This window comes from Rhinoraja longicauda, chromosome 14 (assembly GCF_053455715.1).
Source record: "Rhinoraja longicauda isolate Sanriku21f chromosome 14, sRhiLon1.1, whole genome shotgun sequence".
NCBI classification, from domain to species: domain Eukaryota; kingdom Metazoa; phylum Chordata; class Chondrichthyes; order Rajiformes; family Arhynchobatidae; genus Rhinoraja; species Rhinoraja longicauda.
The window spans coordinates 32,772,190-32,799,250 of NC_135966.1; the positions used below are offsets into that span (position 1 = coordinate 32,772,190).

At 49.5% G+C, this 27,061-nt stretch overlaps 1 protein-coding gene across 1 annotated transcript; it reads right to left on the bottom strand.

Moving 5' to 3' along the window:
• rbm22 (RNA binding motif protein 22) lies at positions 1-18,954 on the bottom strand. The gene is made up of 11 exons (XM_078411674.1): positions 18,872-18,954; positions 15,655-15,708; positions 12,753-12,782; positions 11,503-11,635; positions 10,281-10,381; positions 9,231-9,403; positions 6,734-6,934; positions 5,722-5,886; positions 5,031-5,122; positions 3,122-3,256; positions 1-2,436 (listed from the first exon to the last, which is right to left on the bottom strand). Exons 1-11 carry the CDS (start codon positions 18,923-18,925, stop codon positions 2,303-2,305), a joined length of 1,272 nt encoding a protein of 423 aa, XP_078267800.1. The 5' UTR covers positions 18,926-18,954; the 3' UTR covers positions 1-2,302.
• Positions 18,955-27,061: the final 8,107 nt, after the last annotated feature.

Sequence of the window (27,061 nt, forward strand, 5' to 3'; positions counted from 1 at the left end):
TTTATGTGTAACTGACCAATAAATGTTAGCAGTGTTACTGGTGACTGATCATTATCTCTGCGCTGGGCATTAGACTTGGCCCAAACTAACCATCTTCCACACTACCCACAGGTCCACCACTGATTTTATGCCATCTGGTGGTCTGGCACCTCCTTTAATCTGGAACAAACTGCGAGAGAGCTCGAGCACCCAAGCACCCCCCACCCCACCCCCCCAAACTGTGGCCGGGTGAGGCGGCCGATCTCTACCTCATCGGGACTTCCGTGGCTGCTCGGCGGGTCAAATGTGCCCCCTGCAGCCGGGGCTCTGGAACTCCGGCCCGGCCAGAGCTGGCAGATCCACTCCCATAGCCGACTTTGCAGGCCAGTATCTTGCCCCCCACCCCCCGGTAGCCTTGGCAAGGCCGTGACCTCTGTCTGCCCAGCAAAACGGATAAAGCGGCAAAGCCGTGGAACCGACAGTGCTGTGAAATTGGTGGTGGACCTGAACAAAACAACTGCACACAATTCCATTGCCGCTCATGTTCAGAGGCGGCGACACTGGGAGGGAAGTGAGCAATACAAACTGGGACAAGGTTTTTTTGGTCGGCAGATGGGATCGCGGTGTGTGATGTTCAGAATTAACTTTCTTCGCAACGGGGCAGTCAAACAGAGGCAGCTTCAGGGTTCTCCCCAGTCTGAGAACAGTCAGAGATTAACTTAAGTATAGAGATACAGCATGGAAACAGGTGCTGCGGGCCACCGAGTCCATGCCGACCCAGCAATCACCCCTTCACACACGAGTTCTATGTAATCCCACTTTCCCATCCACCTCCCACACACTAGGGGCAATATGGGGCAGCACAGTGGCACAGCGGTAGAGTTGCTGCCTTACAGCACCAGAGACCTGGGATCAATTCTGACCTCAGTCGCTGTCTGTGTGTAAGGTGTGCGTTCTCTCTGTGACCACGTGGGTTTCCTCCGGGTGCTCAGGTCTCCTCCCACATTCCAAAGACGTGCAGGTTTGTAGGTCAATTGGCTTCTGTAAAATTGTCCCTAGTCTGTAGGACAGAACTAATATATGGGTCATTATTGGTCGGCGTGGACTTGGTGGGCTGAAGGGCCTGTTTCCACATTGTATCGCTAAAACTAAAAACTTGAGTTCCAATTAACCTACAAATCTGCACGTCTTTGGGGACATGGGAGGAAACTGTAGCACCTGGAGGAAACCCATGCAGTCACAGGGAGAACGGCAAACTCCACACACACAGACAGCACCCGAGGTCAGGATCAAACCCGGGTCTCCGACGCTGTGAGGCAGCGGTTCTACCCGCTATGCCACCCACTATATTTAGAGAGCTGCAGTGAGGGGGATTAATAGATGTCTTGATTCAATACACACAGGTCTTTGGCATTTCCAATGTAAAACACAGCACCATAATTCCAAGCCTGGCCTCTCCCTGGATGTGAAGCCCACCTCCACAGGCACGGGGCCGAAGGAAGCAGAGGACAAAAGCAGGCACTAAACCCTCCCCCATCCTCCTCCATCAACTCCCCCTTTCCCAAACATGCAGACCGCCCCCCAGGCAACGGTTAGGAACCGATTACCGCCACACAGCTGAGGTCGCTGATGATAGGTGTGTGTTTATTGTTCTTTAATCGAACAGAATCTTTTACCACTGCCCGCAGCGACCACAATGTTTGTTACCCTTTGCTCGAGGCAGTGCCCAATGGAAATACTCTCACTCTGCCCATCCAACGATCCCTGCCCACTCCGGGGCATCCACGAACAGCTACGAGCCCGACCCTTCTCAGCGTCCCACAGCACCAGATCTCAGAGGATTAGAATCTCCCAGAGAGTTTCCCAGCAGCCGAGACTTGGAAGTGACGTTCATCGCTGCCTGGGTCTCACCATCGACCATGGCCTTTGGGGAAATGGGGGGCAAAGAGGGGGGCAGGCTCAGATACACAGGGGGTTCATCCCCAAGGGGCAGGGAGACATCTTCCCAAGTGGAGTCTAGGGCAGGGTCATTCTCTGGGTGATGTTAATCCTGAGACCAAGCACAGATCAGACGCAGCCCAGCTCCTGCCTTCACCAACAGCTCTTGACAACTGACATTTACACCTTCTTAAGGTAGGACCAGAGAATTAAAAACTACACTCACTAATTTCCTTAACGTATAAAAATCGAGCACAGCTGGAATGGTCGGGGGCGTTGCAAAGGGCCTCTCGTCTGCCGCTCGGCACCAGGGGCTGGCAGGGACATGAGGAGGGGTGGTGGGAGCGAGGAGGGAGTGGTGGAGGGAGGGAGGTAGAGGCTGGAGTTAGGCACTGTTGGCTTTGTTCGTGTGGGCACCCATCCGCTGGGGGTCCTGTGAGGGGTAGTGGATGGGTCCTGGAGCCCGGAGGAAGGGAGGCGGAGGAGGAGGCATGCCGTGGAACAAGGCGTGTCCAAAACCTGCGGGACAGAGAGAAAGAGAGTTAGTGACAGCAGAAACCGTGTTCAACAAACCAACCTCCCTTCCATTGACTCCAGCTACACTTCATGCTGCTTCAACCAGGCCACCAGCATAATCAAGGAGCAGTCTCACTTGGGTCACTCCCTCTTCTCCCCTCTCCCTTCAGGCAAGAGGTGCAGAAGTGTGAAAACGCACTCCTCCAGATTCAGGGACAGTTTCTTCGCAGCTGTTATCAGGCAACTGAACCATCCTATCACCAACTAGAGAGCGGTCCTGACCTCCCATCTACCCCATTGGAGACCGTTGTATCTGTCCACTGGGGACGGCTCGATTGTAATCCTGTATAGTCTTTCCACTGGCTGGACGGCACGCAACAAAAAAGCTTTTCACTGTACCTCGTTACATGTGACAATAAGCTAAACTAAACTAGAATAAACTAAAACAAACTAGAGTTGACTAAACTAAACTAGAGTATACTTAAATAAACCATTGAAACCATTCTAGAGTAAACTAAAGTAAAGCAAGTACACACAAAGTTTAACTGAGGATCCTTTGCTCATTGACATTACCCCCCCCCCGCAGTTTCACACGGCCTCGCCCCTCCCCAGGGATTCCCTGTGCCCAGGGTGGGGAGAGCTGTGCGGAGCTGTCGAGGGTGGGGAGGGGGGACGGGAGGGTTAGTACCTGGTGGTGGCGGGGGTGCCAGTCCCGGGGGAGGGGGCAGTGATATGTTGACCACGGCGGGCGGGGCGCTTGGCGGCAGGTTGAAGAAGTTGGTGGCGGTCTCCTCCTCCAACGACACCGGGGGTGGCGGCAGCACTGCAGCGGGAGAGAGAGAGAGAGAGAGTTAGACCTGCAGGCACTGATAATAAATATCCAGAAACCAGCACTACATTTTTGGAATCACCTTAAATCTAGTCCCCCAGACACCCTCCAGTTCAAAGCCCTCCAAATCCAAGAGGGGAACTCAGAAAAGAGCTCCCTGTGTCAGTTGGTACCGAGACTAACTACCCCTACTCAGTTAAACCTTGACTAGTCGCAGATCAACACTGCTTTCCAATCACCATTTCGAGTGAACCAAATTATTAAACAATGCAAAGAAATCTATTTGGAACATTGGGATAAAGTAACTAAAAGCCAAAGCAGACTAGAGTGCTACCGTGCCCTAAAAAGAGATTATAAATTGGCAGACTATCTCTCAACTGTTAGAGACATAAAGCAGAGACAGACCCTCACCAAGTTCAGGTTAAGTGACCACCATTTGGCAGTTGAAAAAGGAAGACAGAAGAGATCTTGGCAACCAAGAGAAAATAGAATATGCGGTCACTGCTTGTCAGATGAAACACAGGTGCACAGTTGAAACACAGGTGCACTTCCTCTTAAAATGTAACAAATTCGATAAAATAAGGAAAATATATTTTGAAAAACTCAGTCTGGCGACCCCAGATTTTAAAGAACTAGACGATATATCAAAACTAAGAATAATCCTTGGCGAAGGAAATACGGCACATCTTGGCGCACAATACGTAACAGCATGCCACAACCTGAGAGACAGTGAATGACCAACATGTACACATGCACGCATACATAAATTGACACTAAGGAAATTAATATCGGCCTGCTAAACTTGCTACCTTGCTGTACTGTTTACAACTGCAAGAACGAGTAGCAATCGATAAAAGGCTATAAATGTATTGCGTGAATATATATATATATATATATATATATGTAGAGGGCCATATCGACCCATGCATTGTATACTTGTATTTATATTCATGCATTTTAAATATGTATGTTATGTTCTATACTTCTGCAATATAATGATGTACCTTATCATGCCAATAAAGTTTTTAAATTGAAATAGAAAATTGAGAGAGAGAGAGAGTTAGACGTGCAGGGGGAGAGAGTTAGACGTGCGGGGGGGGGGGGGGGGGGGGGGAGAGAAAGAGGGTGACAGAGACAGAGAGTGACAGGGACAGAGAGAGAGCCACAGCGAGAGAGACAAAGATCATGCTTGACGCCATCTGCTGCTAACCCAGAGAAAGATCACACAATCTCACTGCACCTGAGGCAATACAGCCCATCCTGACTCCATCAAAAGCTGATAGATTGAAAGATACAGCACTGAAACAGGCTTTTCGGCCCACCAAGTCCGCACTTATCATCGATCACCCTTTCACACAAGGTCTACATTAACATAGAACTATAGATCTCTGAACCACACTGACTTGGGGGCATTGTTTATTAAAGTGTTTACTGAGTATTATGTTTATATATCTGTCGTGCTGCTGCGAGTAAGAATGTAACTGTTCCCTTTCCAGACATATGACAATAAAACAAAACTGACTTTTGTCAGAGGATCCACAAAATAAAACTAGTGTGAACGGGCGATCGGTGGTCTGCAGGGGCTCAGTGGGGCTGAAGGGCCTGTTTCAGGCAGTATCTCTAACCCACAAAGAGCAGATGAGGCCTCAGGCAGCGTGGTGCCGATCACTGAACAGTGGGGCAGGTTTGGTGACCCCCCCCCCCCACCCCGCTCCTTCTCCCCTGACAGACAAACCCGAGGCCGTCTCGTCAAGCACCCTGCACTCACCTCCGGGTAGCCCGGGAACCGGCTCCAACTTCATTCCGGACTCTGTAATGTTCGGATCCTTGTCCTTGTCCTTTCCTCTGGCCGCTTGGGATCTGATTCGGGAATCACACACCATCAATGCTAACAGCCCGCGTTCCCAAACAACCACCCATTTCACCATAACCATGTCATGAGAGCGGAATCAGGCCATTCGCTTCTTTGAGTCTACTCCACCATTCAATCATGGCTGATCCATCTTTCCCTCTCAACCCCATTCTCCTGCCTTCTCCCTGTAACCCCTGACACCCAGACTAATCCTGTCAATCTCCGCTTTAAAAATACCCAATGACTTGGCCTCCACTGCCGTCTGTGGCAATGAATTCTGTAGATTCACCACCCTCTGACTTCAAAGATTCCTCATCTCCTTTCTAAAGGTACGTCCTTTTATTCTGAGGCTGTGCCCTCTGGTCCGAGACTCTCCCACTAGTGGAAACATTATCTCCACATCCACTCTCTCCAGTCCCCCGTCCCCCCCCCGGGTTCCCCAAACTATCCAGACCCCCCCCCCCCCCTCCTGGGTTCCCCACCCTGTCCAGCCCCCCCCCCCCCCCCCTGGGTTCCCCACCCTGTTCAGCCCCACACTATCCAGGCCCCCCCTCCTGGGTTCCCCACCCTGTCCAGGCCCCCCCGCCCACCCGGGTTCCCCACTCACCGTCCCCACTTGACATTGAGTCGGCGGCCATTGATGATGAGCTTGTTGAAGGATTTTTCAGCGGCCAACTCTGACGACTGTCTGGTGGCGAACTGGATGAAGGCGCACTGCTGCCTCTGCACCACCGTGATGGAGCGGATCTCCCCAAACTGGTAGAAGTGGTTCCTGTCACACACAAAAACACCCGCCAGGTCACACACCACGTGCAGCAGTGCAGCGCGGGAACAGGCCGCATGGTCCACAGTGGCCGCGCCGAACATGATGCCAAGTCATACCATTCATCTGTCCCAGACCATCACGCAAACCAACCTCATCCCCTTTAGTTTAGTTTAGTTTAGTTTAGTGCGGGTTTGTAGGGTTAATTGGCTTTGATAAATAGGGCTAGTATACGGGGTGATCGCTGGTCATCACGAACTCAGTGGGCCAAAGAGCATGTTTCCGCTCTGCATCTCTAAAGTCTAAAGGCTACAGCAGCTTTGTAGATACACGGTGGAAACAGGCCCATTGGCCCACCAAGTCTGTACCGACCAACGATCGCCCCGCACACTAACACTATCTTACACACTGGGCATAATTTGCAATCCTTACCGAAGCCAAATTAACCTATAACCATGCACGTCTTTGGCCTGTGGGAGGAAACCAGAGCCCCCTGAGAAAACCCACGCAGTCACAGGGAGAACGTGCAAGCTCCGTACAGACAGCACCCCGAGTCAGGATCAAACCCGGGTCTCTGGCGCTGTAAGGCAGCAGCTCTTCTGCTGTGCAACCTCACTTCCATTGAGTATCTGCCTCCACCACCACCCCTTGGCAGCGTGTTCCAGGCACCCAACACCCACAGTGTAAAAAATATACCCCACACATCGCCTTTAAATGTTGCCCCTATCACCGTAACACTATGCCCACTAATCTTTGACAATTGCAGGCTGTGTGACTCTTGGACTACAAAGTTTCCAACTAGCTGAGTGCAGTGATCCTCTGCAGACCCCTGCCCGCGGGCGACCCAGACTCTCACCTCAGCTCGGTCTCGGAGATCTGCTCGCCGAGCCCCCCCACGTACAGGGTGGTGATGGTTTTGTCCTCGGGGGGGTCGAGCCTGGGCATGGTGGCCGCTCGCTTCAGCAGCTTGTCCGCCACTGGGTCGTTGATGCCGTAGTAGCGGTCCTTGATGTTCTGGTCAGCCAGAGGGTCGTCAGGGTCCGTCGGCTTCTCGTGCCTGCACGCAACACACAGCAAAGCGAGGGGTTCACAATGTCATAGAGTCAGACAGCACGGAAACAGGTCCTTCAGCCCAACCTGCCCATACCAATCAACATGCCCCACCTGCATGCGTCCCACCTGCCTGCATTTAGCCCATGCCCCTGTAAAGGAGAAAAGGGGATTTAAGGGTTAAGGTGTATGTGACCAAATGCTACATGAAGATGAACTGTCACTAAATTAAAATGCATATCTCAGATGCCGGCAAGTCTACCTCTGTGTAGATGCTGGCTTGAGATTGCAGAAGGGGTGTTGTAATCTTTCAAAGGACAGGAAACGGATACAAAGGAAGAGCACCGAGTAGACTTGAGCCTCTTTACAATTACCACAAGGTTGAGCCCCAGGAAGACGTGTTTATGTTATTAGACTGAGCCTCGTTACAATCACTCTAAAGTTGAGCAACAGAAAGATGTGTTTATGTTAATATACTGAATTAATGACCTCGGACAATGGCCAGTGATAGTGGGTGATGATTCATTGAACTCCTATCCTCTTGCAAGACCACCTGTGTGGGGTGTCTGGTTCTGTTATCACTTCTAAAAACCCATTGTTTTTGGTGCATAAAAAGGTTGCTGAAACACTCTGTAGGGGAGTGGGGTCTTCGAGTGACTGCTAGTATGCGAGCATACTAGTTGCAGCTCTCCCACTCCCGCTATAAAGACACTAATGTTTTACCACTTTATGGTATTGTTGTTTGTCTATTAGAATCGAACTTTAACACCCCTCTAAACCTGTCCTATCCATGTACCTGCCTAAATGTTTCTTACATGTTGCAACAGTCCCTGTCTCAACTACCTCCTCCAGCAGCATGTTCCATAATCTACCACACTTTGTGTGGAAAAGTTACCACTCAGATTCCTATTAAATCTTTCCCTCCTCACCTTAAACCTAGGTCCTCTGGTTCGTGATTCCCCTAACCCGGGGAAGAGATTCTGTGTCTACTCGATCTATTCCTCTCATGATTTTGTACACCTCTACAGCATCATCCCTCATCCTCCTGCACTCCAAGGAATAAGAGTCCCAGCCTTCACAACCTCTCCCAAAAGCTCACACCCTCAAGTTCTGGCAACATCCTCATAAATGCTCTCTGTACCCTTTCCAAATTGATAACATCCTTCCTCCAACACAGTGCCCAGAACTGAACACAATACTGTAAATGCAGCCTCACCAACGTCTTACATAACTGCAACATGACTCTCCAACGTCTATACTCAGTGTAGAAAACGACAAGTATGAGGGTTGGTCAGAGGTGGTGGGGGGGGGGGGGGGGGGGGGGGGACAGAGGTTTAGGTGAGGTCCTGTGGTGTTGATGGTGAAAACACAACAAGGGAATCTGAAGAGAGTTTCCAGCCCAAAACGTCATCTATTCATTTTCTCCAGAGATGCTGCTCGATCTGCTGAATTACTCCAGCATTTTGTGTTTATCAAGGAGCAAAGCAAACCTGCCTCACAACCTCAAAGAACATCTGTCAACCCATCAACAGAGGAGAGAGTCAACAAACTTGCATCAATGTGCTGGCTTCTTCAGAGATATGCACGGCCAGGAACTTGGTGCTTGTCTCTGAAGGTACAGGACCCTGAAAACCAACATCCAGATTCACGAGCAGCTTCTTCCCAACAACCATCGGGCTATTAAATGCTACAGACTGAATATGGGGTGCGGGGAGGGGAGGTGGGAAAGGAGAAAGCCTGGCGAGTGATAGGTGAGTACAGGGATGAAAATACAGAAGGTATGAGACAAAAGGATTGAAGAGCTGCAAATTGCAAGGCTAGAGGAAGGAATGTAGGTAGAGGGGAGGGGAGTAATAGACGCAAGTTCAGGTGGGGCACAAGGGAGGGAAAGAAATGGAGGGTGGAGAACAGATAGGGTGCATGCAGTCTTTTACCCAGAGTAGGGGAATCAAGAACCAGAGGGCATAGTTTTAAGGTGAGAGGGGAAAGATTTAATAGGAACCTGTGGGGCAACTTATTCACACAGAGGGTGGTGGGTGCATGGAACGAGCTGCCAGAGGTGGTAGTTGAGGCAGGTAACGTAACAACATTCAGAAAGCATTTGGACAGGTATATGAATAGGAAAGGTTTAGAGGGATATGGGCCAAACACAGGCAGATTAGACTAGTGTAGATGGGGCATCCTGGTTGGCATGGATGAGTGGGGCAGAAGGGCCTGTTTCCGTGCTGAATGACTCTCCGATTCAGCGCCCCGGCCGTTGATCTCCTGGTCCCGGAGCCCCACCTTCCACCCGCCTGCCGTACCTGTATGGACACTCCTCCCCTCGCTTGCACTCCCCCTTGACCCAGAACGAGCAGATGTGGGGCCGGTTGCGTTTGTAGTAAGGGGTGGTCCGGGCCAGTTTCAGCAACATGTCACTGGAGCTGGTGGCCTTGCCCAGTGCTCCCACCGGCCTCGTCCCATCCGAATTCTGGATCTGCAGAGACAGCAGAGCATCAGCCCCACAACCAACTCAAACACAAAACTCAACTCCAACCCAAATCCTCAACACAAAACCCCAACTCAAAACTCCAACCCTAAACCCCAACCTTAAACCCCAACCCAAAACTCCAACCCTCAACCCAAAACTGCAACCCTAAACCCCAATCCTAATCTCCCATCCTAAACGCCAACCCTAAACCCCAACCCTAAACCCCAATCCTAATCTCCAGCCCTAAACCCCAACCCAAAACTCCAACCCTAAACCCCAACCCTCAACTCCAACCCTAAACCCCAACCCTAAACTCAAAAACTCCAACCCTAAACTCAAAAATCTCAACACAAAACACCAACCAAACCTCAAACTAAGGCTCACTCAAATGAAAACTAAAGTCCAAACTAAAATTCAATCCACAACCCTACCCAATGCCCTTCCCCAATCCCAACCTCAATAACAATGAAGGAAAGAAGGTTATTTCCATTATCCTTTGTCTAACAAGTTCCTCAGGGCAACTTCACTACATAGCACAAGTTTGCGAGAACATTTGTAACACCAGAAAACTGCTGGAAATTGCAGTTATGGTTATAGCCCAATCCATCACACAGTCCAGACTTAGTGTACTGTCTGATTCACCTCAGCCCCTTTGCAGACATTGGACTTTGTCTCTGCAACTGGTACGTTACAATCATGAGAACTATATATTGCACTCTGTATCTTCTCCTTTGCTCTACCTATTGTACTTGAATTTGACTTGATTGTATTTATATCTGTTTCAAGAGCGTGTAAAAGAACGTTTTTCACTGTACCTCGGTACACGTGACATTAATAAACATAAACCTAAGAATGCGGCGGTAAAGGGGATGAAGATAGTTACCTCTCTCTCCATGTTCTGTGTGTAATACTCCTTATTGACATCAGATTTGGGCATCTCATCCTTGAGGGAGATTCCTGCATCACGCACCTGGATGGGCAAACCTGTCAGGGTGGAGATCAGACTTGACTTTAGACTTTTGAGTTACAGCACAGTCTGCACCAACCAGCCATCACCCCGTAAGTTAACACTATCATACATACTGGGAACAATTTACAATTTACAAACCTGTACATCTTTGGGATGTAGGAGGAAACCGGAGCACCCAGAGTAAACCCACGCGGTCACACAGAGAATGTACAAACACTGCCTGTGGTCAGGATCGAACCCGGGTCCCTGGCACTGTGAGGCAGCAGCTCTACCGCTGCATCACTGTGCCACCCTAATCAACCGAATGTGCTGGTTGATAAGTGCCTCTCACTGTGCCGCCGAGATCAACTTTAACCAGCTTCAGCGCAACACTCCAACGCCATGAATTCACCAATTTACCAATTAATATTCTGAATCATCTGTGTTTTTTAATTTATTTTTTTGAATGTTGGACTGCTGGTGTGGCTGGTTGTTACATAAAGTGTAGAGTAGTACAGCACAGGAACAGGCCCTTCGGCCCACAAAGTTCATGCTGAACATGGTGCCAACTCTTGTCAGCCTGCACATGAATCCACATCCTTACTGTATCTAAATGTCTCAAAACTAGTGTGAAAAGGTGATCGACGGTCGGCCTGGATGTGGGAGGAAACCGGAGCACCCGGAGAAAACCCAGGCTGACCGCGTGTGCAAACTCCACACAGACAGCACCCTTAGTCAGGATGGAACCCCGGTCTCTGGCGCTGTAAGGCAGCAGTTGTCTGTGTGTAGAGTTTGTACGTTCTCCCTGTGACCGTGTGGGTTTTCCCTGGGTGCTCCGCTATCCTTGCACATTAGAAAGACGTGCGAGTTTGAAGGTTGGTTGGTTGGCGTGGACTTGGTGGGTCCATGGCCTGATTCCAAATTGTATCTCTAAACTAAACTAAAGGCCAAACTCTGAGCCAGTGGCCAGTTTTAAAACTCGGAACAGTTCTAAACTTCGGACCCACGACCCCCCCTGGACCCATGGCCCCAGCGACCCTCAGCTGAACCGCTCAGCCACTGCTCTCCCCTGGGTGCTGTCAGCTACAGGCTACTATTCAACTGCATTGGCTTCCCCTGCCCCCCACACCCACCCCCCCGTCTCCCAGCCACCCACCATACTCCAGGTCCAGCAGGCACGTCTGACACACGTTCTTCAGCTTGCTGCAGGTCTGGCACACCTCCGTCTTCTTGAAACGCATCCGCGCTCCCGGGCACCAGCGGAACACCGTGAAGGGCCTGGAGCAGATCTGGAGGCGGGCGTGGAGGGAGGAGTGAACGGGGAGGGAGGGAGGGAGCAGTGAATGAAGAGGGAAGAGTGATGGGGGAGGGAAAGAGGAATGAAGAGGAGGGAGGGCGGAGTGAAGAGAAGGGAGGAAGACGTTTAGCGAAACAACCAACTGCAGATACCTGACATACAAAGTGCTGGAGTGAGCCAGCGGGTCAGGCTGCGCCTCGCGGCCTTTTGCTTTCTTAATTTTTCTGGCATTTGTCCACCCATCTGCCAATCTAATCCTCCTCACCTGTACCCACCCTTAACTCGGGAGTCCCAAGGAACGGCAGATGTTGGCTTATTTAAAAAAACGCAAAGTGCTGAAACAACTCAGCAGGTAAGGAAGCATCTCTGGAGAACATGGAGAGGCGACGTTTCGGGTTGGGACCATTCTTCACCTCACCCCATCACCTGTATCTAGTTATAACTTGCCTGGCTTTGCACGGCCCCTCCTCCCTCTTCCAGCTTTCCCCCTTACTATGATCAGACTGAAGAAGGCTCCCGACCCAAAACCTATCCAGGTTCTCCAGAGATGCTGCCTGACCTGCAGTTTGTGTCTATTTATGTAAACCAGCATCTGCTGTTCCTTGTGAATACAACAAAATGCTTGTTTCCTGATATGAGAATTTGTGCACAATCCCATCGAAATAACCGCCAAAATAAAACAGATGTGTATAAAATCACTAGAGGAAAAGACTGTAGGAATAGAGGGTAGATGCACAGTCTTGCCCAGAGTAGGGGAATCGAGACCCAGAAGACATAGGTTGAAGGTGAGAGAAAAAGATTTAATAGGAATCTGAGGGGTAACTTTTTTACACAAATGGTGGTGGATGTATGGAACGAACTGCCGGAGGAAGAGGTAGTTGAGGCAGGTAATGTCGCAACCTTTAAGAAACATTTAGACGGGTACATGGATAGTGCACGCCGAGAGGGATATGAGCCCAACATGGGCCGGCAGGTGAGATTAGTGTAGGTGGGGCAAGTTGGTCGGTGTGGGCAAGTTGGCTGAAGGGCCAGTTTCCGTGCTGTATGACTCTAATCCAGGGTGAGGGGGAGAGGGAGAGAGAACCGTGCATTTAACTAGACATACGCACCTTGCACTCTTTCCCGTATTTCTCTTTTGTCTGAAATCACAAATAAAAACAATAGTTAAGTTTAGCTTTGAGACACCGAGTCGACGTTGACCATCCATTACCCGTTCACACTAGTTCTATGTTATCTCACTTTCTCAACCTCTCCCTGTGCACCAGGGGCAATTTGCAGAGGGACAATTATCCTACAAACTCACACATCTTTGGGATATGGAAGAAAACCAGAGCACCTGGAGGAAACCCAAGCAGTCGCAGGGAGTACGTGCAAACTTCAAATGTGGCCTCACCAACGTGGTGTATGAAATTAATGACAGTTTTACCATTATCCAACTAAGTAAAAAAGTGGCGTAGAAAAGACAGCACAAGAGAAATGGACATGATTACAGTCAAGGAGGCACTGGAAGTTCAAGGGTGTATGAAGGTAGATAAATCTACGGGCCTGATTAGATACATCCGAGGACACTGTGGGAGGCTGGGGAAGAAAATGCAGGGGGCCTGTGCTAGGCCGACTAGAACTCTACTCCTTGGAGTGCAGGAGGATGAGGGGGGGGGGAATCTTATAGAGGTATATAAGATCATGAGGAGATTAAATAAGGTGAATGCACAGTCTTTTACCCAGAGTAGAGGAATCAAGAAGCAGTGAGCATAGGTTTAAGGTGAGAGGGGAAAGGTTTAATAGGTACCTGAGGAGCAACTTTTTCACATTGGTGGGTGTACGGAACAAGCTGTCAGAGGAGGTAATTAAGGCAAGGTACTACAACAACATTTAAACAGTATTTGGGCATGGATAGGAAAGGTTTAGAGGGATTTGGGCCAAACACAGGCAGGTGGGACTGGCAGATAAGGCGGAGGTTGACAAGACTCTTAATCAGTAAGGGTGACAGCGGTTATGGGGAGAAGGCAGGAGAATGGGGTTGAGAGGGAAAGATAAATCAGCTATGATTGCATGGCAGAGTAGACTGGATGAGCCGAATGGCCAAATTCTGCTCCTGGAACATATTAGTGTAGATGGGACATGTTGCTAGGCTTGGCCAAGTTGGGTAGAAGGGCCTGTTTCCGTGCGGCATGACTCCATGAGGTACATGGATAGCAACGGTTTAGAGGAATATGGGGCAAATGTGGGCAGGTAGGACTAGTGTAGATGGGGCATCTTGGTCGGTATGGGCGAGGTGGGCTAAAGGGCCTGTTTCCGTGCTGTGAGACTGACTCTCTCAGCTGAGATGTAGGGCGGTTTATCCTCGCAGGGGGTGGTGGACCTCTGGAATCCTGCATCCTGGAAATTGTGGAGAGCGCATCGCGGATCACTGGACATATTTAAAGAGGAGTCAGTAAATTATTTGAAAGATTAGAGAATTGGAGGCCGAAGGGGAACTGGCACTGGCGTGGGGCAGAGCAGCCATGGTTTTGTTGACTGGTGGGATAGGATTGAGGACTGAATGGCCTCCTCTTGCTCCTATTTCCTTGATTAGGAAGGAACTGCAGATGCTGGTTTACACCAAAGATAGACACAAAACTGTAATAATTGTAACCCTAGTAACTGTACATACAAGGAGTAACTCAGCTGGTCAGGTAGCATCTCTGGAGAAAAGGAATAGGTGACATTTTGGGTTGAGACCTTTCTTCAGACTGAAAGTAGAGGTGGGGGGGGGGGGGGGGGGGAGGGAAATGGAGGCGAGAAAAGGCCAGAACAAATCAGGGCCTGTAACAGATGACCTCAGGAAGGGTGGAGCCCATAATGGCCCTTTGTTGGCTGGGGAAGGTGTGATAACAAGAGGGATACAAGGTTGCGAATAGTGAAGGGAGGAAATGCAGGGGTTACTTGAAATTAAGAGAAATCAACGCTTGTACTGCTGGGTTCTAAGCTGTCCAAACAAAATCTGAGGTGATGTTCCTTCAGTTTGCTCGTGGCCACACTCTGACATTGGAGGTGTCTTTTTGTCTTTTCTCCAGAGATGCTCTGCCGATCTCCTTATGTCCTCCCACTTCCATGGAACTAAGCTAGCACACACCAGACAGACTATAGGTGCTGAAACCTTGAGCAAAACACAGTGCTGGAGAAACTCAGCAGATCAGGCAGCATCTCATATCATCATCATATATATACAGCCGGAAACAGGCCTTTTCGGCCCTCCAAGTCCGTGCCGCCCAGTGATCCCCGTACATTAACACTATCCTACACCCACTAGGGACAATTTTTACATTTACATTTACCCAGCCAATTAACCTACATACCTGTACGTCTTTGGAGTGTGGGAGGAAACCGAAGATCTCGGAGAAAACCCACGCAGGTCACGGGGAGAACGTACAAACTCCTTACAGTGCAGCACCCGTAGTCAGGATCGAACCTGAGTCTCCGGCGCTGCATTCGCTGTAAAGCAGCAACTCTACCGCTGCGTTACCGTGGAGGGAATAGACAGACGACGTATCAAGTTTGGCCCCCTTCTTCAGACCGATAGAGTGGGGGGATGGGGGGAAGAGACAACAGGAAACAAGGTGGGGGTGGAACAAAGCCTGGCAAGTGATAGGTGGATATAGGTGTGGGGGTGAGGGTGATTGGCAGATGGGTGGAATAAGCGACAAAGGCTGGAGGTGAAAAGGAAACAAAAGGGTGTCACATAAGGAAGGGGAGAGGGGGTAAATCAAAATGGGGAACTCAGGAATGGAGATGAGTTGTCTGCACTTGACAAAGTGTTGAGTGTTGGAGGAACTTGGACTGAAGGGTCCCGACCCAAAACATCCTCTGTCCATTCCCTCCGCAGATGCTGCCTAACCTGTGGAATTCCTCCAGCACTTTGTGTTGAGGTCACGGAAGAGACCATGATGTCATGATCAAGGATTTGTCCGTTTCAGCCACACAACACCTCACCCCGAACCTTCACCCCTACGAGAGAATGAAAAGACTCACCATGCGAATGTACGGATTCTCCCCGAGGCATGTTTGGCACAGAATCGGAAAATCCTGCTTGTAAAAACAGAGAAGTCTTAGTTACACCAAGAAAACCGAGGATGATCATTGCAGCTACGGGGAAAACGTGCAGAAATTGGAGTGATGCATATAGCTGGTGTCTCTCTCTCTCACAGCAGGGGAGTCTAAACTGGACGGCCGTGGTTCAAGATTTAGGTTTAAGTTTGATATTGTCATGTGTGCTGAGATGCAGTGAAAAGTGCCGTAAAAAGCATATTATCGGGATACATCACAGCCTGGTTTTGGAACAGCTCCATCGAAGACTGCAAGAATTTACAGAGAATTGTGGACACAGCTGAGACCATCATACAAACGAACCTCCCTTCCATTGACTTCATCTACACTTCATGCTGCCTCAGCAAAGGCCACCAGCATAATCAAGGACCAGACTCACACTGGCCACTCCCTCTTTTCCCCTCTTGCCAGCTGTTATCAGGCAACTGAACCAACCTATCACCAACTAGAGAGTGGTCTTGTGAGGGCAGGGGTCTGAGTTTGACGAGACCGAGCAGAATGATTGGCGGCACGAGAGCGGATTTTGTGGAGGATGTGGTTGTGGAAGTTTGAGCTAAAGGGAGAATTGGGATTGAAAGAAGTGAGACACAAGTGTGGACTTTGTGAGGAAGGTTGTTGTTCTGGCACCAGTCAGACAACAGATTTCCCTCCTCTGCTCATTGTTACCTATAATCCACCCTCCAACAGTAGAGTGGTTGGCAAATTTAAAGACGGCGTTATACTTTTTCCAGACTGACTGTTGGGAGGGAGAAACCTGGAAGAGAGGTGGGGATGAGACAAAGCCTGGCAAGTGATAGGTGGAAGGAGAGACGTGCTTGATTTCAGGGCAGAGTCACACAACAGCCCACCACATCCACGGTGACCTTTGTGTCCACCTAAACTAATCCCATTTGCCTGCATAGGATCTGTATCCTTCTACACCTGTTTATGTGGTGGTTAGATAGACACAGAATGCTGCAGTAGCTCAATGGAGTGACTGTCAGGCTATAAAATACTACAACCTCCAAATAACTCCACACCTCAAAATAAGCTCCGAACGAGACTTCCCAATGTTTTTTACTTTGCACTATTATTGTTATTAATATATATATATACATACACACACATATATGTGTGTGTGTGTGTGTGTATTTGTACAGGAAGGAACTGCAGATGCTGGTTTGAACTGACGATAGACACAAAAAGTTGGAGTAACTCAGCGGGACAGGCAGAATCTCTGGATAGAACGAATGAATGGGTGACATTTCGGGTCGAGACCCTTGTTTATATATATATATATATATTTACACACACACACTGTTCCATTTTGGGATATATAACTCCCACTTCTTCATCTCCATCCCCTTCCACCCATATCCCTTCCGCATTTACATTTCACTCCTCTTCTCTCCTTATGTGACACCCTTTTATCTCCTTTTCAACTCCACCCTTTATCATATCCCCCCCCCAATCTGTATCCACCTATCACTCACCAGGCTTTATGCCTCTCCCACTTTTCTTCCTGCTTTCTCCCCCCAACAATCAGACTGAAGGACAGTCCTCACACGTCGCCTATCCATGTTCTCCACAGAACTCCCATAGCTAGCTAGACTACACTTCTTCCCACCCTGCGTCCTGTAAAGACTATCCCCTACTCCCAATTCCTCCATCTACTCCGCATCTGCGCCCAGGATGAGGTTTTCCATACCAGGTCATCGGAGATGTCCTCATTCTTTAGGAAACGGGGCTTCCCCGCTTCCATATCTTCCATTATAGATGAGACTCTCACTAGGGTCTCCTCGATATCCCGCAGCTCCGCTCTTGCTCCCCCTCCCCCATTCATAACAAGGACAGTCTCCCTTGTCATTACCTTCCACCCCATCAGCCATCGCATACAACATATAATGCTCTAACATTTTCACCACCTCCAACGAGATCTCACTACTGGCCACATCTTCCCATCTCCACCGCTTTCTGCTTTCCGCAGAGACTGTTCCCTCCACGACTCACAGGTCAACTCGTGCCTTCCCACCCAAACTACCTCCTCCCCAGGTACTTTCCCCAGCAACCATAAGAGATGCAACACCTGTCCATTTACCTCCCCCCTCGACTCCAACCAAGAACCCCGACAGTCATTTCCGGTGAGGCAGAGGTTCACTTGCACCTCCTCCAACCTCATCGACTGCATTCGCTGTTCCAGGTGTCAACTCCTGTACATCGGCAAGACCAAGCGCAGGCTCGGCGATCGTTTCGCTGAACACATCCGCTCAGTCCGCCTTAACCTACCTGATCTCCCGGTTGCTCAACACTTTAAGTTCACCTCCCATTCCCACACTGACCTTTCTGTCCTGGGCCTCCTTCATTGTCAGAGTGAGGCCAAGCACAAATTGGCGGAATAGCACCTCATATTTCACGGTATGAACATTGACTTCTCTAACTTCAGATAGCCCTTGCTTTCCTTCTCTATCCCCACCACCTTCCCAGTTCTTCCACCAATCTTTCTGTCTCCGACTGCATTCTATCTCTATGTCTGAAGAAGGGTCTCGACCGAAACATCACTCATTCCTTCTCTCCAGAGATGCTGCCTGACCCGCTGAGTTACTCCAGCTTTTTGTGGCTTGATTTTGTAAACCGGCATGTGCCGATACCTGGTGTCCAAGTTAAATCTGAGACACTAGCCTTGTCTAGTCTGCCTGCCTCTCCCTCCACAGATGCTACCCGACCGAGATCTCGAGGCTAGTGGAATCAAGGGATATGGGGAGTAGGCAGGCACAGGTTACTGATTGTGGATGATCAGCCATGATCACAATGAATGGCGGTGCTGGCTCGAAGGACCAACTGGCCTCCTCCTAACTGGCATCTATTTTTTTTTTCCCTCTATGTTTCTACGACCCGCCGAGTTTCCCGCGCCTGGTCTGTGCCTGACCGGACCGCGCGGGGAGGGGGGTTGCGGCTCCATGACCGGGGGGGGGGGGGGGGGTGGAGAGGTCTGTGGCCGGGGCGAGGGGGGGAGAGGTCTGAAGGCCTCGGGCTGCTCCAGGCGGCCGTCTCGAGTTCATGGGAGGGAGCGCCCTCGGGATCGGGAGGGAGCGCGCCCGTAACCCCTCACTCCTGCCCTCCGTCCCCCTCATCCCTGCCCTCCGGCCCCGCCGCCACCGCTCACCGCGTCCTCCCAGTTCTGTCGGTTGTACGTGTTGGCTCCGAGCGACGTCGCCATCTTGCCCCTGCCGCCGCCGGTCCTCCACTGGCCCGGCCTGCACCGCGCGGCGAGTCCTCCACTGGCCCGGCCTGCACCGCGCGCCTGTCAATGAACCGCATTGAACTAGTGATGGAGACGCGGTGCTGGAGTAACAGCGGGACGGGCAGCGTCTGGGGGAGAGAAGCAATGGCGAGCGGTTCATGTCGAGATCACTCTTCAGGGGAGAGGGAGACTAGAGATACGGAAGGGTAAGGTGTGAACACCACAGATCAAAGCAGATGTTGATAAAGATGTTGATGTCCGTCATCCCAGAGCACCAACTGCCATGAAACCAGACAAAATACCGGTCCCTACATCATCAACTCGCTAAATTCCAATAAACTTTGCTACCAATATTCCCTTTACCCAAGGACGATAAGGGAATGGAATATGTTACCACCCAACACACGTGCTACTCCCGATGTTCAGTCATTTAAAAAGGGGATTGAGCAACTAGATCTCCTCAACTTGGTCAAAAGGGCCCACTTCAAAATGTAATCACTACTCTACTCACTCCAACCTGCGCGAGATAACCACTTATGAGGTGTTTGCGCAATAATCAACCAGAACCAGGGAATGTAGAATGGGCTGAGAGGAAAGTGACCAAGAGGCTTACAATCAGTAAAATTATCAGGAGGACAGAAAGCAGTTGGAGAACTAGGGTGGGGAAGGGACGGAGAGAGGGAATATAAACATAGAAAGTAGGTACAGGAGGAGGAAATTCGGCCCTTTGAGCCAGCACCGCCATTCAATATGATCAAGAGTCAAGAGGGTTTTATTGTCATATTTTCCACGTAGAACAATGAAATTCTTACTGCAGCACAACAGAATATATAAATATAGTACACTGTAAACAATATAATAAATGAGAGAACAACAAAGTTCAGTGTATATATACACATACTCACAAGTACACATACGCACGCACGCACACGCGCACACACACACATATATATAATATGTATATATATACTGTGTGTGTGTATATATATATATATATATATATATATATATATATATACGCACACACATGCACACAAAAAAAACCCAGAGTAGTGCAATAATAACAATGATAATTATTGTTGTTCAGAGCTGATTTGAGGTTGTAGTGTTTAATAGCCTGATTGCTGTAGGGAAGAAGCTGTTCCTGAACTGGACGTTGCAGTTTTCAGGCTCCTGTAACTTCTTTCCAATGGCAAGAGTGAAATGAGTGTGTGGCCGGGATGGTATGGGTCTCTGATGATGCTGGCTGCCTTTTTGAGGCAGCAACTCCGATAAATCCCTTCAATAGTGGGGAGGTCAGAACCAGTGATGGACTGGGGAGTGTTCACAACTTTTTGCAGTCTTTCGCTCCTGGGCGTTCAAGCTGCTGAACCAGGCCGTGATGCAACCAGTCAATATGCTCTCTACACCTTTGGCAGTTCAAGAGAACCTCATGGCTCATAGTGATGGGTAACTCCATTGTCCACGGTGCGGACAGGAGATTCTGTGGCGGCAGGCGAGACACGAGGGTGGTCTGTTGCCTCCCTGGTGCCAGGGTTCAAGATGTTACGTATCGACTTCAGAACATCCTCGAGTGGGAAGGTGAACAGTCGGAAGTAGTTGTGCATGTAGGCACAAACGACCTCGGGAAGAAGAGGAAGGAGGTTCTGCAACGTGAGTTTAGAGAGTTAGGAAGAAGACTGAAAAGCAGGACTTCTAGGGTGGTTATCTCTGGATTGCTTCCTGTACCTCGTGCTGGTGAGGGCAGGAACATGGAGATAGGGGATCTGAATGTGTGGCTGGGGGGCTGGTGCAGGGAGCAGGGATTTAGATTTATAGACCACTGGGATCTCTTCTGGGGTCTCTTCTGGGGTAGGGGGTGACCTGTACAAAAGGGACGGGTTACACCTTAATTGGAGGGGGACCAACATTCTTGCAAGCAGGTTTGTTAGTGCTACACGTGTGGGTTTAAACTAAATAACGGGGGGGAGAGGTTGACAAATTGGGTGTATAGGGGGATTGCACATGAGGTCGTAAGGTCAAAGTGCGTGACGCATGGCGTCGCTGAAGCCGTCTGGAGGACATGGCAGCTTACGGCATACACTAGTAACACATGCAACAGGTACATTCTTACCTTGAAAAAACGCCAAAAAGCCAATTTTTGTGTTGTAAAAAATGAGGAGGAAGCGGGAAGATCCGGTGGAGGAAGAGGAACCAGGAGAAGGGCTGCCAAGCCCGCGGACGCAAGCAGCAGCTGGGAAGACGTCTGGCCAGCTGGCGGGAGAAGGGGAAACGCAGCCGGGAAGGGAGGCAGGAGAGCAAGGCCGAGAAGCAGAGGGCCGCCCACCGGCCGGCGGGGGAGAACAACAGGAGGAAAGGACAGGGTTGAGCAGGCTGGGAGAGGAGCAGCGGGAAGAACCCGAGCCGAGGGGCCTGGAGGGTCTGCAGGGGCCGAAGCCGCGAGCACTAGAGGTCGCCGACCCGCCTGAGGGCGAAGGGTCCAGGGAGCCGTGTTCGACGGCCTTGGAGGAGGAGGCGGTGGAAGAGGAGGAGCGGAGTGTCGAGTCCGAAGAAGAGGAGGAAGCTATTTACAATATACATTAATGACTTAGATGAAGGGATTAAAAGTAACATTAGCAATTTGCAGATGACACAAAGCTGGGTGGCAGTGTGAACTGTGAGGAGGATGCTATGAGGATGCAGGGTGACTTGACAGGTTGTGTGAGTAAGCATGCAGGTACAGCAGGCAGTGAAGAAAGCTAATGCCATGTTGGCCTTCATAACAAGAGGAGTTGAGTATAGGAGCAAAGAGGTCCTTCTGCAGTTGTACTGGGCACTAGTGAAACCACACCTGGAGTATTGTGTACAGTTTTGGTCTCCAAATTTGAGGAAGGACATTCTTGCTATTGAGGGAGTGCAGCGTAGGTTCACAAGGTTAATTCCCGGGATGGCGGGACTGTTGTATGTTGAAAGAATGGAGGGACTGGGCTTGTATACACTGGACTTTAGAAGGATGAGAGGGGATCTTACTGAAACTTATAAGATTATTAAGGGATTGGACATGTTAGAGGCAGGAAACAAGTTCCTGATGTTGGGGGAGTCCAGAACCAGGGGCCACAGTTTAAGAATACGGGGTTGTCCATTTAGAACGGAGACGAGGAAAAACCTTTTCACTCAGAGAGTTGGGAATCTGTTGAATTCTCTGCCTCAGAAGGCAGTGGAGGCCAATTCTCTGGATGGTTACAAGAGAGAGTTGGATAGAGTCCATATCAAGGGATTTGGGGAGAAGGCAGGAACGGGATACTGATTGTGGATGATGATCAGCCATGATCACAGTGAATGGCGGTGCTGGCTCGAACGACTGAATGGCCTACTCCTGCACCTATTGTCTGTCTATTGATCATCCAGAATCAGTTCCCTGTTCCTACTTTTTCCCCATATCCCTTGATTCCATTAGCCCCAAGAGCTATATCTAACTCTCTCTTGAAAACATCCAGTGAATTGGCCTCCACTGCCTTCTGTGGCAGAGAATTCCACAGAGTCACAACTCTGGCTGAAAGAAAAAATCCTCATCTCAGTCCTAAATATCCTAACTTTCAAGAGAGAATTAGATATAGCTCTTTGGGCTAAAGGAATCAAGGGATATGGGGGAAAAGCAGGAACGGGGTACTGATTTTGGATGATCAGCCATGATCAGATTGAATGGCGGTGCTGGCTCAAAGGGCCGAATGGCCTACTCATGCACCTATTTTTCTATGTTTCTACCCCTTATTCTTAAACCGTAACCCCTGGTTCTGGACTCCCTCAAGATCAGGAACATTTTTCCTACATCTAGCCTATCCAATCCCTGAAGAATTTGTACAATTGTACAACTGCAGTAGGACCTCCTTGCTCCTATACGCAAATATTCTCGCTAGGAAGGCCAACATGCCATTAGCTTTCTTCACTGCCTGCTGTACCTGCACGCCTACTCTCAGTGACTGACTAGACCAAGTGGACCCGTTGGGCCCAAACCTCTCCTGCATTGGTGCAGCAGCCTCTCCTACCCCCCTCCCCCTCCCACCACTACCCATCCCCACTTCCCCTTCCCCCTCAACCCCCCTTATTCACCCACCTCCCTCCCCCTCCCTCCCTAGGAGATAGATTTAAACTTTCAAAAGTGAATAACTTTAAAAATATAACACCGATTTGAATAAAACTACTTGAATAAGGAACTGCAGATGCTGGTTTAAACCGAAGATAGACACAAAAAGCTGGAGTAACTCAGCAGTAAAGGCAGCATCTCTGGAGAGAAGGAATGGGTGACCCTTCTTCAGCCGTGGTCAGAAGGGTCTTGACCCGAAAGGTCACCCATTCCTTCTCCAGAGATGCTGCCTGTCCCGCTGAGTTATTCCAGCTTTTTGTGTCTATCTACATTTCCTAACCATTCATTTGCTTTGGTTTTCACACCTTACTCTTCCATAGCTCTGTCTCACTCTCCCGACTCTGTCTGAAGGGTTTTGACCCAAAATGTCACCCATTCCTTCACTCCAGAGATGCTGCCTGTCCGGCTGAGTTAGTCCAGCATTTTGTGTCTTTCTTCGGTTTAAACCAGCATCTGCAGTTCCTTCCTACCAATGTTAAACTAGTTCCCAGTGTCTACGTTTCCAAACTTACGACACCCTCACCTTGGGAAGGGACAGCAGGTGGCAGCAGTGAGCTATCGCTCAGTGTGGTCACAGACACGGTGAAAGACACAAAGTCCTGCAGTAACTCAGCGGGTCAGGTAGCATCTTTGGAGAACACGGATAGGTAACATTTCAGGCTGGAACCCTTCTTCAGGAATTGTGCTGTGGTTCCTTATGTTTACACCGACCACTGTGTAGTCAATAGCTTCTTTTCACCTCCCTCCCGTTTAAATGCACTCAAATTCACTTGGACCATCTCCGACAACTCCCTCCCCTTTAAATCCAATGGGATCCCACCATTAGCCACATCTTCCCATCTCTACCCCTTTCCGATTTCCGCAGAGACTGTTCTCTCTGCAACTCATCACTTCCCATCCAAACCATCACCTCCCCAGGCACCTTCCCCAGCAACCACAGGAGATGCATCCCCTGTCCCTATACCTCCTCCCTCGACTGTCGAAGGACCCTGACCGTCCTTTCAGGTTAGGCAGAGGTTCACTTGCACCTGCTCCAACCGCATCTACTGTATCCGTTGGACTGCAGGTGAATCCGTTGGACTCCTCGATATCTTTCATTCTTCCGTTGTCGGTACAGATGGCAATTAAATGCTCTTGACTCTTGAATCTAGTCCACAGAAGCTCTAGGCCTAGGTTCGGGGTCGAGCATTTAATTGTCATCTGTATCGACAACAGAAGAATAAAATTCTTACTTGCATCAGCTGAACAGGTCCATAAACACAGTGCTCACGGACAACATAATAAACAGAAATTCAATATTATTTTATTTCCTTTGGACGCACAGCTGGTAGAGACGATGGCTCACAGCGCTCGAGGCCCGCCCGGGTTCGAGCCTAACCTCGGGTACTGTCCGAGTGGAGTTTTGCATGTTGTCCCTGTGACCGCGTGGGTTTCCTCCAGGTGCTCGAGTTTCCTCCCACATCTGAATGATGTGCAGGTTTGTAGATTAACTGTCCCTCTGTAAATTTCCACTAATGAGTAGGGAGTGGGTGAGAAAGTGGGATAACATAGAACTAGTGTGAACGGGTGTTCGATGGTCGGCATGGACTCAATGGGTCCAAAGGCCTGCTTCTACGTTGTATCTCTCAACAGTAAATCAATAACCCCAATACTAATACCATCAAGGACAGTCCATGATTGAGGTTAGTGTTGTGCAGTGTTCAAGCCTGATGGTGTAGGGGAGAAGCTCCTATACCTGCTTCCTGATGGCAGGAGTGAGATGAAAACGTAGCCAGGGTGGTGTGGGTCTCTGATGATGTTGGCTGCCTTTTTGAGGCAGCGCCTCCTGTAAATCCCTTTGATGGTGGGGAGGTCAGTACCCGTGATGGACCGGGCAGAGTCCACCACTCTCTGTAATCTCCTTCATTCCTGGGCGTTCGAGTGGCCGAACCAGGCCGTGATGCAACCAGTCAACATGCTCTCTACCGTACACCTGTAGAAGTTCGAGAGAGTGAGTATTCATTGACATACCCTCCTTAATCTTCTCAGGAAGTAGAGGCATTGATGGGCTTTCTTTATGATTGCATCAATGTGCTGGGTCCAGGACAGATCTTCAAAGATATGCACGCCCAGGAGCTTGGAGTTTTTGACTCTCTCCACCAGCATCCCATTGATAAAGACAGGTTTATGGATCGTTGACCTTCCTCGTCCAAAGTCCACAATCAGCTCCTTGGTCTTACTGACATGAGAACAAAGTTGTGGAAACAAGAAACTGCAGATGCTGGTTTATACCAAAGATAGACACAAATTGCTGGAGTAACTCAGTGGGTCAGGCAACATCTCTGGAGAAAAAGGATGGGTAAGGTTTCGGGTTGATCTGAAGGGTCCCGACTGGAAACGTCAATCCCTACATTCCCAAACGTCTATCTTTGAGAATGAAGTTCGTGTTCTGGCACCAATCAGTCAATCGATCTCCTTCCTATACCCTGACTCATCATTATTCGTAATTTGTCCAACGACGGTGTCGTCGGCAGACTTAAAGATGGCTTTTGACGTGTCCTTCTCACTAAAATCTGACTTCCAGACTTTCAGGTAATGAAGGTAAATGCAATGCTCATATTCATTGTGAAGGGTTAGAATATAAAAGCAGGGATGTAATGCTGAGGCTTTATCAGGCACTGGTCTGACCACATTTGGAATATTGTGGACAGTTTTGGGTTCCATATCTGAGGATGTGCTGGCGTTGGAGATGGACCAGAGGAGCTTTACAAGAATAAACCTTGGGATGATTGGGTAAACGAATGATGAGAGTTTGATGGCACTGGGCCTGTACTCACTGGAGTTTAGAAGGATGAGGGGGGACCTCATTGAAACTTACCAAATCATGAAAGGCCTGGATAGAGTAGATGTGGAGAGGATATCTCCACTAGTGGGAGAGTCTATGACCAGAGGGCATGGACTCAGAATTCAGAATAAAAGGAGGTACTTTAGTCAGGGTGGTGAATGTGTGGAATTCGTTGCCGCAGATGGCTGTGGACGCCATGTTCTTGATTAGTAAGGGTGTCAAAGGTTACAGGGAGAAAGCAGTGAAATGGGGATGATAGGGAAGGATAGACCAGCCATAATTAAATGGTGTGGAAGACCTGATGGGCCGAATAGCCTAATTCAGCTCATAATTTAAAGCAGCCGGTAGGGGCATCGAATACAAAAGTCAGCAAGTCACCATGCAGCTTTATAGGACCTTGGAGAGGCCACATTTGGAGTATTGCGTGCAGTTCTGGTTTAGCGCAATACAAGAAGGATGTGGAGTCGTTGGAGAGTCTGCAGCGGAGGTTAACCAGAATGTTGCCTGGATTAGAGGGTATCAGCTGCAGGCAGAGGTTGGACAGACTTGGATTGTTTTCTCTAGAATGCCAGAGGCTGAGGGGAGACCTGATAGAAGTTTATAAAATGACGAGGCAAAGACAGAAACATTTTCTCCCCTAGGGTGGAAATGTCAAAGATTAGAGGGCATAGCTGTAAGATGAGAGGCGCAAAGCTTAAAGGAGATGTGTGGGGCAAGTTTTTGTTTATACAGAGGGTGGTGGATGCCTGGAACACCAGCGATGGTGGTGGTGGCAGATTCAATAGTAGTGTTTAGAAGGCTTTTAATGGATATGGATCTTGTGCAGGGAGAGGACATTAATTTAACTTGGCATCGTATTCAGCACAGGCATTGTGGGCTGAAGGGCTTGTTCCATTCAACACGGCCTCAACAACACAAAAGCCTGAGCTACAGGGAGAGGTTGAGCAGGCTAGGACTTTATTGCTTGGAGCACAGGAGGATCAGAGGTGATCTTTAGAGGTGTACAAAGTCATGGGAGGACTAGACAGGGTGAACGATAGGGTTACCCAGAGAGGGTCAAGAAATTAGGACAGAAGTTTAAGGTGAGAGGGGAAAGATTTAAGAGGAACCGGACGGGCAACATTTCCACACAAGTGGTGGGTATATGGAACAAGCTGCCAGAGAA

Coding starts and splice junctions, on each gene's coding strand:
- rbm22 (XM_078411674.1), bottom strand. CDS start 18,925: ATGGCGACGTCGCTCGGAGCCAACACGTACAACCGACAGAACTGGGAG. Junction 10,382..11,502: donor CCTGCTGGACCTGGAGTATG/GTGGGTGGCTGG, acceptor CCACCCTGACAG/GTTTGCCCATCCAGGTGCGT. Junction 9,404..10,280: donor CACAGAACATGGAGAGAGAG/GTAACTATCTTC, acceptor CTGTCTCTGCAG/ATCCAGAATTCGGATGGGAC.